The sequence below is a fragment of the Manis javanica genome, chromosome 1 (assembly GCF_040802235.1).
Source record: "Manis javanica isolate MJ-LG chromosome 1, MJ_LKY, whole genome shotgun sequence".
Taxonomy (NCBI): Eukaryota; Metazoa; Chordata; class Mammalia; order Pholidota; family Manidae; genus Manis; species Manis javanica.
The window spans coordinates 103,128,778-103,142,529 of NC_133156.1; the positions used below are offsets into that span (position 1 = coordinate 103,128,778).

The following is a 13,752-nucleotide window of genomic DNA, read 5'->3' on the forward strand; positions in this document are numbered from 1 at the left end:
CCCATGTGTTCCTTACCTCAACCCTAGGAAAAAGGTAGTTTCACTCCCATTTTACAGATGAAAGTAAGGAACACAGATTAACTTGCTCACTTCATACAGTTGTGAAGCAGCAGGGCCAATATTCTAATCCTGGCAGCCTCACTTCAGTCCCCAGTATTATTTGCTCTACTAAACTGTTATACTGCCTCTAATTATATTATTTTGCAAGAATATAATTAAAAACAAATAGAAGGAAGAAAGTAAATAGTCTCCTTAGGGTATTTAATAAAAGCCTGCCTCCCTTTCCAAATGAATTTCACAATGTCCACTCCATATGGCTCAGAACAATTAATCTTTCAACAATTAATTTAATAATAATATTGCAAAAAAGCAGGCGGAAAAAACACACTACTGATTCAATTTTTTTTTCATTATCCTTCAACAGACAATCCTCACAGTATTTTCTCTCTTCTTCGTCTTGTTCACTTACTGGCAGTATTTAAAACTGTATTAGCCTAATCCACCTTATTAAGTTGCCAGAATTAGCAAATAAAAATGTATCATATGCATCAACCCTACCCTTAAGTAAGAAATATGGATTCTCTCACATCTAAATCACTTACATTGTATACAATCAGAGAGAAGAGAAAACCCATTTACTAAATTTAGGGTCATGGAAAAGTTTAGTTGAGGATTAAGATAATAAAACACATACACTGAAAAATCTATAAAGACAACATCAGAATGACATAGCAATTTTCTCTCAAATTTCTATCACTCCCATGTTGTCAGTTTTTCCTCAAATAATCAGAATTAAGTCTACAGTGCCCATTTCTTCTTATTTCCTCTATTTCCAGAGAAGAAATTATCACCAAGGCAAAAGATGAAATTAAGACTGTGTAAGACAAATGAAACTCCTTGATAAAATTGTACATTTCACTAAAATGGTTTGGTAAGGGTATAAATGCAAAAATAACTGACAGGAATGAATATGAGGTGAATAATACTAATTCACCACCACCACCACCACCACCACCCCCAGCCCAAAATAACTGCAGATGCATTAGCCGTCACGCAGCATACTTTTGCCTCACGGTGACAAACGTCAAGCAGCTCTGACAACCTTGTCTCCTTTTGGACTGAAAACACCAAAGTCATATGCCAGTTTCCTACACTCTTCACCTAACTTTTTATCTACAGTTGCATCACTGCCATTCTTGCTAACTCTCTCAGAAAACAAACACTTGCCTCTTTTCCAAGCTAATCCCTCCATATATCCAAACCCTTGAATCATCTGGCGCCATCCTCTTGTCTACTGTGTCACTTTCATCTACGAACGCTACACAGATCAGGACCTCCTCTTTGCCTCTCCACACACAAAAGCCACCTTTTTACCTTTTAATAGTAAATTCTTGTTATGGGTTGAATTGTGTCCCCCCAAAAATATGCTGAAGTCCTAATCCCAGATACCCATGTACGTGATCTTATTTGGAAATAGAGTTTTTGTAGATATAATTAAAAGGAAATTACTGGGGCAGGCCCTTAATCCAGCATGACTGGTGTCCTGATAAGAGAGAATGGAGATCCAAGGACCTGCCATGTAACAATCAGCAGAGGCTGGGGTAATGTCTTTATAAGCCAAGGAAGTCAAAGACGGCTGGCAACCAGAAGAATCTGAGAAAGACATGAAACAGATTTTCCCCTGGCTTCTTCAGAGAGAATATGTCCCTGCCAACATCTTAATTTCAGACTTAAAAATTCCAGAACCCTATAAGAAAGGCACTATATATAAGTTAATTTCTATTGTTTTAAGCAACCCAGACTATGCTACTTTCTTTGGTAGTCTAGGAAAGGAATACAGCCCTTAATGATATTGTCCTTTTCTCATCACTTTATATAATTTAATACTTAGTAATCTGGCAAATGACCCCCTTCAATTTACAGACAATAAAGATTTCAAATAACACCATTATCCCTCAACAGACAATCCTCACAGTATTTTCTCTCTTCTTAGTCTTGTTCACTTACTGGCAGTATTTAAAACTGTATTAGCCTAATCCACCCTATTAAGGTTGCCAGAATTAGCAAATAAAAATATATCATATGCATCAACCCTACCCTTATTAAACTTTTAAGACAGTTTCCATCTCAGCTCCTCCCTGAAAAATGCTCTCTGCAAAATGCTGGTAGAATGACTACATCTATACTCCCAGAGCAACATGAGCAAATAGGTATCAATGGTTCCCAATATGAAGTATTCATGAAAAAAAACATGGGGAACTTCTTAAAAAGAAATAATAATGGAGGGAGAAAAGATGGTGGCTTTAGAACTGAGGCAAAAACCTCCTCCCAAAATCACATAGAACATGAAAATACAGAAAATACAACGAATCCTGAAAGAGCAACCTGAAGACTACAGAACAGACTGCCTACATCTGGGGAAAAAAAGAAGACTTCACAGTAAAGGGTAAAGTAGAAAAGCCACAATCTGGCAGGACCCAAGCCCTCCCCCCACTCCAGATCACAGGTGGGATGAAGAAGACAGAGTGTGATGGAATAGAAGCCCAGGACTGCTGAACACCCAGGACTGCTGAACACCCAGTCCTAGAGATCTGCTCTGGGAGCCCAAGCCCACATTACAGGGTGCTTTGGACATGAGTGGGGTTGGAAAGCAAAGACAGGCAGAAAACTCAGAGAGACTGAGATTCCAGTTGCTTGTGGAGAACAGGTATGCACAAATGGCCTCCCACTAGGAAAAAGAAAGGCAGGCACTTTGAAGGACTTCCAAGCAGCAAGGGCACTAAAGGGGCAAGAAGTACACAGAGCTCACTGCTCAGGAGAAAGGGCCGGTGGACAAAACCTTCCTGGCATGCTCAGCCCAGCAGTCTGAGATTGGGCTTAAGCCAAACTGAAATCACCAATCTTCTTTAATAAATATTTCAAAGTAAAAGTCATAAACATGCTCATGGAGCTACAGAAAAATATTCAGGACCTTAGAGAGGGCATCAACAATGAGAGAAGAACTTTGAAAAGTACAATATATGAAATGAAACATACAATGGAGCGATTTAAAAGTAGATTAGATGAGGTAGAGAAGATGGTAAATGAAGTAGAAATTAGAGAACAAGGAAATAAAGAAGCTGAAGCACAGAGAGAAAAAAGGATCATTAGGAATAAGAAAGCTGTGCAACCAATTCAAATGGAACACTATTCACATTACACTGGTACCAGAAGAAGAGAGACATAGCGTTAGAAAGTCTATTTGAGGAAATAACTGTTGAAAACTTCCCCAATGTGGGAAAGGGAATAATCACTTAGGTCAGGGAGTGCAGAGATCACCCAAAACAAGAAGCCCTAGGAACACAATACAAAGACATATAATAATTAAAAAGGGAAAAATCAAGGACAATAGGAGAGTTTTAAAAGTAGCCAGAGGAAAAAAGACCACTTATAAAGGAAACCCCATCAGGCTATCAGCAGACTTCTCAGCAGAAAGCTTACAGGACAGAAGTGACATGATATATTTAAAGAAATGAAACAGATGGGCCTGAACTAACACTCTATTCATCAAGATTATCATTTAAATTTGAAGCAGGAATTAAACAATTTCCAGAGAAGCAAAAGTTGAGGGACTTCACCACCATCAAATCATTTCTACAAGATATTTTCAAGGGACTACTCTAGATGGAAATGCTCTTAGGCCAAAAAGGTGTCACCAGAGAAAATAAAACCATAGTAAAGGTAGCAGACCAACTAATTACTAAGCAAACGAAAAATTAGGTCAACTACTCAGAAAGTTAGTCAAGAAATAAAAAGTACAGAATATGATACCTAATATATAAAGAGTGAAGGAGGAGGAAGAAGAAGGGGAGAAAAAAAAAAACCTTTAGACTGTATTTCAGATAAAGTAGTAAGTGATTTAAGGTAGACTGTTAGAGTAAGGAAGCTATCCTTGAACCTTTGTTGAGACAAAAATAAACACTACAATGGCAATAAGTACATACCTATCATTAACCACCCTAAATATAAATAGACTGAATACACCAATCAAAAGACACAGAATTGCAGAATGGATAAAAAAACAAGACCCATCTATATGCTGCTTACAAGAGACACACACTTCAAACCCAAAGACATACACAGATGAAAAGTGAAGGGATGGAAAAAGATATTTCATGCAAATTATAGGGAGAAAAAGCAGGAGTTGCAGTACTTATATCAGACAAAATAAATTTCAAAACAAAGAAAGCAACAAGAGACAAAGAAGAACATTACATAATGATAAGGGGTCAGCACAACAAGAGAATATAACCATTATAAATATCTATGGACCAATATTGAAGCATCTAAATATGTGAAACAAATACTAACAATTAAAGGAGAAAATAGAATGCAACACATTCATCTTAGGAGATTTCAACACACCACTCACTCCAAAAGACAGATCAACCAGACAGAAAATAAGTAAGGAGACAGAGGCACTGAACAATACATTAGAACAGATGGACCTAATAGACATCTACAGAACACTCCATCCAGAAGGAGAAGGATACACATTCTTCTCAAGTATACACAAAGCATTTTCCAGAATAGATCACATACTAGGCCACAAAAAAGAGCCTCAAGAAATTAAAAAATACTGAAATTATGCCAACCAGCTACTCATATCACAAAAGTATGAAACTAGAAATAAATTATGCAAAGAAAAAAGAAATCCGACAAGCACATGAAGGCTTAACAACATACTCCTAAATAATCAATGGATCAATGACAAAATTAAAACAGAAATCAAGCAGTATATGGATACAAATGAAAACAATAACTCAATAACCCAAAACCTGTGGGAAACAGCAAAGGCAGTTCTAAGAGGAATGTATATAGCAATACAGGCTTACCTCATGAAATAAGAACAACCCCAAATGAACAGTAAACTCAAAATTAATGAAATTAGAAAAAGAAGAACAAATGAGGCCAAAAGTCAGTAGAAGGAGGGGCATAATAAATATCAGAGCATAAACAAATAAAATTGAGAAGAATAAAACAACAGAAAGAATCAACGAAAGCAGGAGCTGGTTCTTCGAGAAAATAAACAAAATAGATAAACCCCTAGCCAGACTTATCAAGAAAAAAAGAGAGTCTACACACATAAACAGAATCAGAAATGAGAAAGGAAAAATCACTATGGACACCATAGAAATACAAAGAATTATGAGAGAATACTATGAAAAAGTATATGCTAACAAACTGGATAACCTAGAAGAAATGGACAACTTTCTAGAAAAAAACAACCTTCCAAGGCTGACCCAGGAAGAAACAGAAAATCTGAATAGACCAATTACCAGAAATGAAACCAAATTGGTAATCAAAAAAGTACCTAAGAAATATCTGAAACAAAATCCCTGTTTCAGCTGGCTTCCTGACTGAATTTTATCAAATATTCAAAGAAGAGCTAAAACCCATCCTCCTTAAGTTTTCCAAAAAGTAGAAGAGGAAGGAATACTCCCAAACTCATTCTATGAGGCCAGCATCACTCTAATACCAAAACAAGGCAAACACCCCACCAAAAAAAGAAAATTACAGAACAATATCCCTGATGAACATAGATGCAAAAACACTCAACAAAATATTAGCAAACCGAATTCAAAAATACATCAAAAAGATCATCCATCATGATCAAGGGGGATTTATTCCAGGGATGAAAGGATGGTATAATATTAGAAAATCCATCAACATCATCCATCACATCAACAAAAAGAAAGACAAAAACAACCCAATCACCTCCATAGATTCGACAAAATTCAACATCCATTCATGATAAAAACTCTCAACAAAATGGGTACAGAGGGCACGTACCTCAACATAATAAAGGCCATATATGACAAACCCACAGCCAACATCATACTTAACAGCAAGAAGCTGAAAGCCTTTCCTTTAAATTCAGGAACAAGACAAGGATGCCCACTCTCTCCACTTTTATTTCTGGAGGTCCTTGCCAGGGCAATCAGACAACACAAAGAAACAAAAGTCATCCAGATTGGTAAAGAAGTTGTTACACTGTCACTGTTTGCAGATGACATGATATTGTATATAAAAACCCTAAAGAATCCACTCCAAAACTACTAGATCTAATAACTGAATTCATCAAAGTTGTGGGATACAAAATTAATACACAGAAGTCTGTTGCATTCCTATACACTAATGATGAACTAGCAGAAAGAGAAATCAGGAAAATAATTCCATTCACAATTGCATCAAAAAGAATACAATACCTAGGAATAAACCTAACAAAGGAAGTGAAAGACCTATACTCTAAAAACTACAAGACATTCATGACAGAAATTAAAGAAGATACCAATAAATGGAAACACATATACTGTGCTCATGGATAGGAAGAATTGTCAAAATGGCCATCCTGCCTAAAGCAATCTACAGATTCAGTACAATCCCTATCAAAATACCAACAGCATTCTTCAACAAATTAGAGCAAATAGTTCTAAAATTCATATGGAAGCACAAAAGACACCGAATAGCAAAGTAATTCTGAGAAGAAAGAATAAAGTGGGGGGGATTAAGCTCCCCGAATTCAAGCTCAACTACAAAGCCACAAGTAATCAAGACAAGTTGGTACTGGCACAACAACAGACCCATAGACCAGTGGGACAGAGAGTCCAGATATAAACCCAAGCATATATGGTCATTTAATATATGATAATGAAGCCATGGATATACAATGGGGAAATGACAGCCTCTTTAACAACTAGTGCTGGCAAAACTGGACAGCTACATATAAGAGAATGAAATTGGATTATTGTCTAAATCCAGACACAAAAGTCAACTCGAAATAGATAAAAGACCTGAATATAAGTCATAAAACCATAAAACTCTTAGAAGAAAACACAGGCAAAAATCTCTTGAATATAAGCATGAGCAACTTTTTTCTGATCACACCCCCTAAGGCAAGGAAAACAAAAGTAAAAATGAACAAATGGGACTATATCAAACTAAAAAGCTTCTGTACAGCAAAGGACACCATCAGTAAACCAAAAAGGCATCCTAAGGTATGATATTTCCGACATTCAGAAATGATATTTCTGACAAGGGGCTAACATTCAAAATATAAAATCTAATAACCCGATTAAAAAATGGACAGAGGATCTGAATAGACACTTCTCCAAAGATGATACTCGAATGGTCAACAGGCATATGAAAAGATCCTCTACACCGCTAATCATCAGGGTAATGCAAATTAAAACCACAAGATATATTACCTCACACCAGTTAGGAGGGTAAAATCTAAAAGACATGAAACAACAAATGCTGACAAGGATGTGGAGAAAGGGGAACCCTCCTACACTGTTGGTGGGAATGTAAATCAGTTCAATCATTGTAGAAATCAATATGGAGGTTCCTCACAAAACTAAAAATAGAAACACCATTTGACCTAGGAATTCCACTCCGAGGAATTTACCCGAAGAAAACAAGATCCCTGATTCAAAAAAAGACCTGTGCATCCATTATGTTTATCGCAGCACTATTTGCAACAGTCAACATTTGGAAGCCACCTAAGTTTCCATCAGTAGATGAGTGGATAAAGAAGATGTGGTACATATACACAATGGAATATTATTCAGCCATATAAAGAAATCCTGCCATTTGCAACAACATGGATGGAGCTAGAGAGTGTTATGCTCCGAAATAAGCCAGGCAGAGAAAGACGATTACCAAATGATTTCACTCATTTGTTTTGTGACAATAAAGCAAAACTTAAGGAACAAAACAGGAGCAGACTCACAGATGCTAAGAAGGGACTAGCGGTTACCAAAGGGAAGGCGTTGGGGAAGTTGGGAGAAAGGAATTAAGGGACATTAATATTAGTAATCACAATATAGGTAGGTCACAGTGATAGCAGTACAGCATGGAGAACACAAGAAATGACTCTATAGCATCTTACTACACTGATAGCCAGTGACTGCAATAGGCGGTGAAGACTTGATAACATGTGTGAATGCTGAAACCACAATGTTGTTCATGTGAATTGTTCATAAAGTTGTATATCAATGATACTTTAGTAAAAACAAAAAAAGATAAGAGATAATAATGGTCTTGTATCCTACTTGAATTTTCAAAAAGTTCACCAACTTATTTTGAGATATCTCTAATCCAAAACCAGTGTTTACATAACACTGAGTATAGACTGGTTGTTTACTTGCTTCCTCTCCCTTCCAAGAGAATGAGTTACTTCGCAGAAAGGGTGGTTTTCCTATCACCTATGCCTGATAGAAGAAAGCATTCAATACCAATACAATGGGTTAGCAAACTATTCCCACAGCTTATGATTTTGTAATTAAGCATTAATGGAATATAGTCACACCCATTCATTTACATGACACCTATGATTGCTTTCAATTTACAACAGTAGATATAAATAGTTGAGACAAAAACTGTATGGCCCATAAAGCTAAAATATTCTACCCATTTTTTTGTAGAGAAAGTTGGCTTACTCCGGACCTATATGGTGAATGACTGAATAAACAGCAATGATACTGGAGGATGTAACCAATTTAAAAGTCAAATTGACTTATTCACATGGATATCTGGGGCATTATATGTGCACATACATGGTATATAATAAATGTCTGAAGAACAGCACATTAAATATTATAATACTGCAAAGTTCAAGCTGATGATTACTCTTACTAGATGCAAAGCAACTATCACACTGGTTATGAAACAGACTTTACCATCTGCAGAAACTTTTACTCACTTAGTCCTCCAAATACACTGTGAATTACTGCAATGATTATTGTGATTAGTTAAATACATTTCTTACAATGAACCTATTGATCAAACACTTTTTCATTTCACTGAGATGAAATCAGATTTTTTTTTAAGGATCTAAAGCAATATCAGGATTTTCACACAATAAATACTACTTTATGATATAAACATTTCATCAAACCAGTTCACACATCTGACTCAATACTTAGCAAAGAAATTAGAAAAGAAATATAAAAAGAGAGATACTTTTAAGAGCCACACCTCACAAAGTCCATACATAAAGCCCATATATATATATACACACACATATATGTGTAGAGACATTATATATTTATATATACTTATGTTTATATGTACACATATACACTTTACTGATACTACTTATATCTTTAATATAGATATATATAAAGAATATACAATGCAGTCTGTTAGTTCCTAATTATATACAATTATACACAATATATAAAGTTAGTATATACCTTTAATCTGTAAAGATATAATTCATAATGATTAACTCAAGTATATTGTTTTTAATAGTATATATCTTTAATCTGTAAAGATATAATTCATTAAGATTAACTCAGCCTATTGGTGCTTTTTTATAACTGATATATAACATGCTAGTTTCAGGGATACAACATAATGATTTGATACTGGTCCTTAATTATGCACAATCCACACAAACTTGTACCTTCTTAAGTTTGCAGCCAACCCAACTTTAAAGTATCCAATTATAATGGAAAAATTTTGTACCAAAAGTAGGCTAACTGGAGGGCTGAGAAGTATTATATGTCACCAGCCTTTAGATAATTTATAAAAGTTTCTAAAGCTTTGCAACACGAAGATAGGTCTCAGGATTTGGAAGACCAAGACTGGGTCCCCATGTTGGAAATGAGGACTCTGTATTTTAACATCCTCAGGTTAGGAAGGTGTGTTCTGTATGTGCATTCAAATTTCAGACCTGTTGTCCAGGCCAATTAAATACTACTAAAAGAAAATATCTAGAATTACTCTTCCCTTTCTTACCAATCATCAAAACCCAAGTCAAAGTCCAATTTTTAAAAATACAGATGGAAAACTTATAATAATAGTCATTTAAAAGATGGCAATACCTTAAGCACTTGAACTTGACCTTCTGTAGTAATTTCCTTTAGCAGCTCACAAAAGGACTGACAAAGACCTACTGCATATGTCTGAAATTCAATCAAAAGTCAAAATATATAATCTGAATATATCTGCAATATCAAAAAAGGCATAAAATTCAATTTGGGACTCAGAATCTAGTTGAGAATTAAAGGTCTAAGAATTTAAAGTTTCTATTAGAACTTAGGAAAAGTAAAGAAAATAAAAATACAGTTTATTGCTTTAATGATTTTTTTGTAGAAATATAAGAATATAGCTTATTTATATAGCATATTTTCTGAGTTAAATAAAAATTCATGCAAATGCATCAAATCTGCCCTGAAGGGGGCAATGCATATTAGAATATTCCCCACCACCTTAACATGATAGATAAATCTTTTAAATTTTGAAAAAGTCCTTCCTACCAAATGAGACAATCCGAATAGTAACTACACAAATTTTTACAAAGCAAAAACTGCACTGCAGAAACAACATACCTGTAAAAATTCTGTTGATGATAAAAAGATATAGCCATTGATGATCTTAAAACAGGTTCTGAGATTTTCTGAACTTAGTTCTGCCAATGAATTTTTTTAAAAAGGACAAATTAAAAAATTGTTTGAAATTGGTTTAAATAAAGTAATTTATTTAAAACTAAGTTATATACCTGTCTTTATAAATCTTCTGAGTGCTACTCAGATTATGGTATACAGATAACTGTAAAAACTGGCATCGGCCTATAACATACTGGTTTCCCATATAGTTCCCATGAGTTAAAACAATTCAGAAAAGTATATTAGGCTCCTTTTTTTTCCTTTCATAAAAGAACTACATAACCATTTGAACCCACGTTTCATTTCAAACTGAATTTCTAGTGCATGGCAAACACCATGCAAGTGAACCATTTTACTATCATATTTTGATATTTGCCTTAAATGGTTTCTGCTCAGTAAGCATTTATTGAGTGTCTAACTCTGCTGGCACTACAAATGCTACCTACCTACTTATGAAAAGAGTCTCTGTTATACTTGATTAATTAGATATTCTCAATCCTTTGGCTTTGTTCTTCAAATGTGCTCCCCTATAAAAACTGTTTACACATGAAAAATGTTCTTAAAAATGTAATTACCAGAAAACCATAGAAAAAGGATATTGTTTTTAGCTATTTCTTTTCAAATGCAAAGTAGAAAAATATATTTTGTTAAAATCAACTCTGATCAAGTATTCGTACCATGTTATTTTACATGGCTCACCACATCTAATAGTTATATAATAAATACAGATTGTATATACAGAACTATATATATATTGAAACATAATTCCAAAATAACATCTCTATCTGAAATATGCCATTCTTTCTTGCTAATACTTTAGAAATTATTTTCACTTGCAAAGGACAGATTAAAAAAAAAATTTCTGGAAAAACCTTTGTCTAGACCCTGGGTTCTTAACTCACATCCTAGCAAAGTGAGAAGACATTCTATTTAGATGAAAATTTCCCATATACTTTCACAAGAAAATGACAATGCTACCCCTAGTTCAAAAATGTCTTTTAAAGGCATAAGTATACTTTAGAATTTAACAGATTAGTTTAAAAAACAGATATGGATGGCACAGAGACTGACCAACTTACTACCATGCTAATGAAAGACAAAAAGAAATGGTAAAGGCTATCATTCAGGTATTTTTCATAACAGGGGTAAGACAAATCACAGGATAAAGGGATAGGCCTTATGAAAAATTCATTGTCCTTTCACAAGGAGAATGTCCACTCAAGTCTGGACTTGTGTACACTGTTTATCAGACCAACACTGAATAGCACACTGTTCAGCAGCACTGTGATAAGTAAAGCAGAAAGGCCTATATTTAAGTGAAAACTCAAAAATGACTATACTTCAAGCATGTCAGGGACTGTAATTTCTAAATCATTGTCATCTAAAATTTTATCAAGATCAATGGTGAAGGAAATAATATTTAAGAAGGATCAATTTTTAAAACCATAGTATTGATCTCTTCTTATAGATACTTTTAAAACCTGTTTCTGGACTAACCTATACAAAGCAAATACTCAAGTGATTAGATCCTTCATACTGCTTTCCATGACTCTACCAAACCAAAGATAACTTTTACTAAACTGTCTAGGGCATGCTATCACCAGCAAATATTAAATACTGATACTAAAACCGTCCTAAAATTAGTAGACTTATTTATTTTATGATGTACTGAATAGTGTTCATTATACCCATAAGCTCCTAATGAGACTCTGAAGAAAAATTACTGTCTGGTCTTAGTATAAAATGGAGCTGTACTTCAACCATGCAGTAGATCTATATTCATATTCAGACTGAATAATTTAAGTCAAATGTTCTCAACCAGGGGCAATTATGCCCCCTAGGGGACATCTGGCAGTGTCTGGAAACTTTGGTCATTAAAACTGACGTTATGTGGGTGGAGGCAAAGGATGAACTAAACTTCCTTAATGCATAGGACAGCCCCTCACACATAGAATTACCTGGCCCAAAATGTCAACAGTGTTCAGACTGAAAACCCCTAATTTAAAAGATCAAGCTTTTCTTTCAGGCTGTGAGAGCACTCTGAGGCAAAGCTGTGCCCATCAAAGTATCAAGGTACACTGTTGTGCATGTATCATTTATATCTATTAGCCTAATTATAATTTATACTCTGATACTCTTTGTTTTCCCTATTTTTTTAATCCTATTTCTGAGTTGTACTTTCATGTCACATTTTTTTTATTCTTTTAAGTTTCTGTAAAGGTGACAAAGAGAATGAATTACTGAATTATGTTATACAGATTCAGTAGGAATCTATGTTTAACCTTACTATTTAATGTTTATGTTTGGAAATGGAACTGTCATAGTTTCTTCTTTTATTTCAAATTCTGATAAAATATGAAAAATAAAATGTATAAGATAGCCTACATCACCATGAGGGTAGGTGGGAAAATGTTCCTTTCAAATTAGATAGGAAGTTACCAGCAGAAAAATTTTACTGGTTGAGGAACGTTAGTCTGGGATTTACAACAACATGGACAAGAGCCAGTTGTGTGTTTATCTTTTAAGTAATGAGAACATTAAGTAAATTAACACTCTAAAAGATTTAAGGGATTTTTAAAACAATCCCTTAGAACTAAATTATTAGAATTACTTTCAGCTACAGCCTCTGAATCTACTTAAAATTTCTCCAGTTGTACTTACCTTTAGGGAAAAAGATACAAGAATTTTTGCCTTGGATTTATTCATGCTTAATTAGCATATCCTAAAAATTAGTGACTTAAACATCTTAAAGTACGCAGTATTGTTGGTTTTATATATTTTAAACAAAAATGAGAAACTTCAGCCAGAAGCTTTATTTCTACTTAGGAAAAGAAAGAACTATCATACTTAGTAAATAAATATTTTTAAATCACTGATCTAATAAGAAAGAATATGTTTTCACTGATTAAAAAAGTGTGTATTCATTTTGAATTACATTCTTAATAGATTAAAATAACTATTCTGGTTATATTTCAAAATAAATTGTAAAGCTCATCTGAAAGAATGTATATGTAAAAGGCTACATGTCAGTATTAGTTGTGCAATACTCAAGAAAAAATAAAGGTAATGCTGATGTTAAGGTATACTAAACATGCACAAATAAAATTTATAAACAGAATTTCTTCATATTATTGAAGCAAATATACCCAACACAATGCATAAGACACATTGCAGGCTTTTTATTTTGAAAGAGAAAAGCAGAGAATAAGTAAATCAATACTATCCTTATCATCTTTATTCACTGATGTTATTTATAAAATATGCAATTTTTTAAATCTTTGAAAATTAAAGAAGTTTAAATCAAGTATCGATATCACAA

The 13,752-nt window shown here is 34.1% G+C and overlaps 1 protein-coding gene across 4 annotated transcripts in view; it reads right to left on the minus strand.

The window, feature by feature from the left end:
* The window catches only part of IPO11 (importin 11), a 289,809-nt gene that overhangs the window by 140,640 nt on the left and 135,417 nt on the right, over nt 1-13,752 (minus strand). For all 4 annotated transcript variants that reach the window (XM_073235815.1, XM_073235800.1, XM_073235804.1 and 1 more), the window contains exons 23-24: nt 10,377-10,456; nt 9,870-9,950 (exon numbers count right to left, since the gene is read on the minus strand). In XM_073235815.1, coding sequence (XP_073091916.1) covers nt 9,870-9,950; nt 10,377-10,456 — 161 coding nt within the window. The remainder of the gene's footprint in view (nt 1-9,869; nt 9,951-10,376; nt 10,457-13,752) is intronic.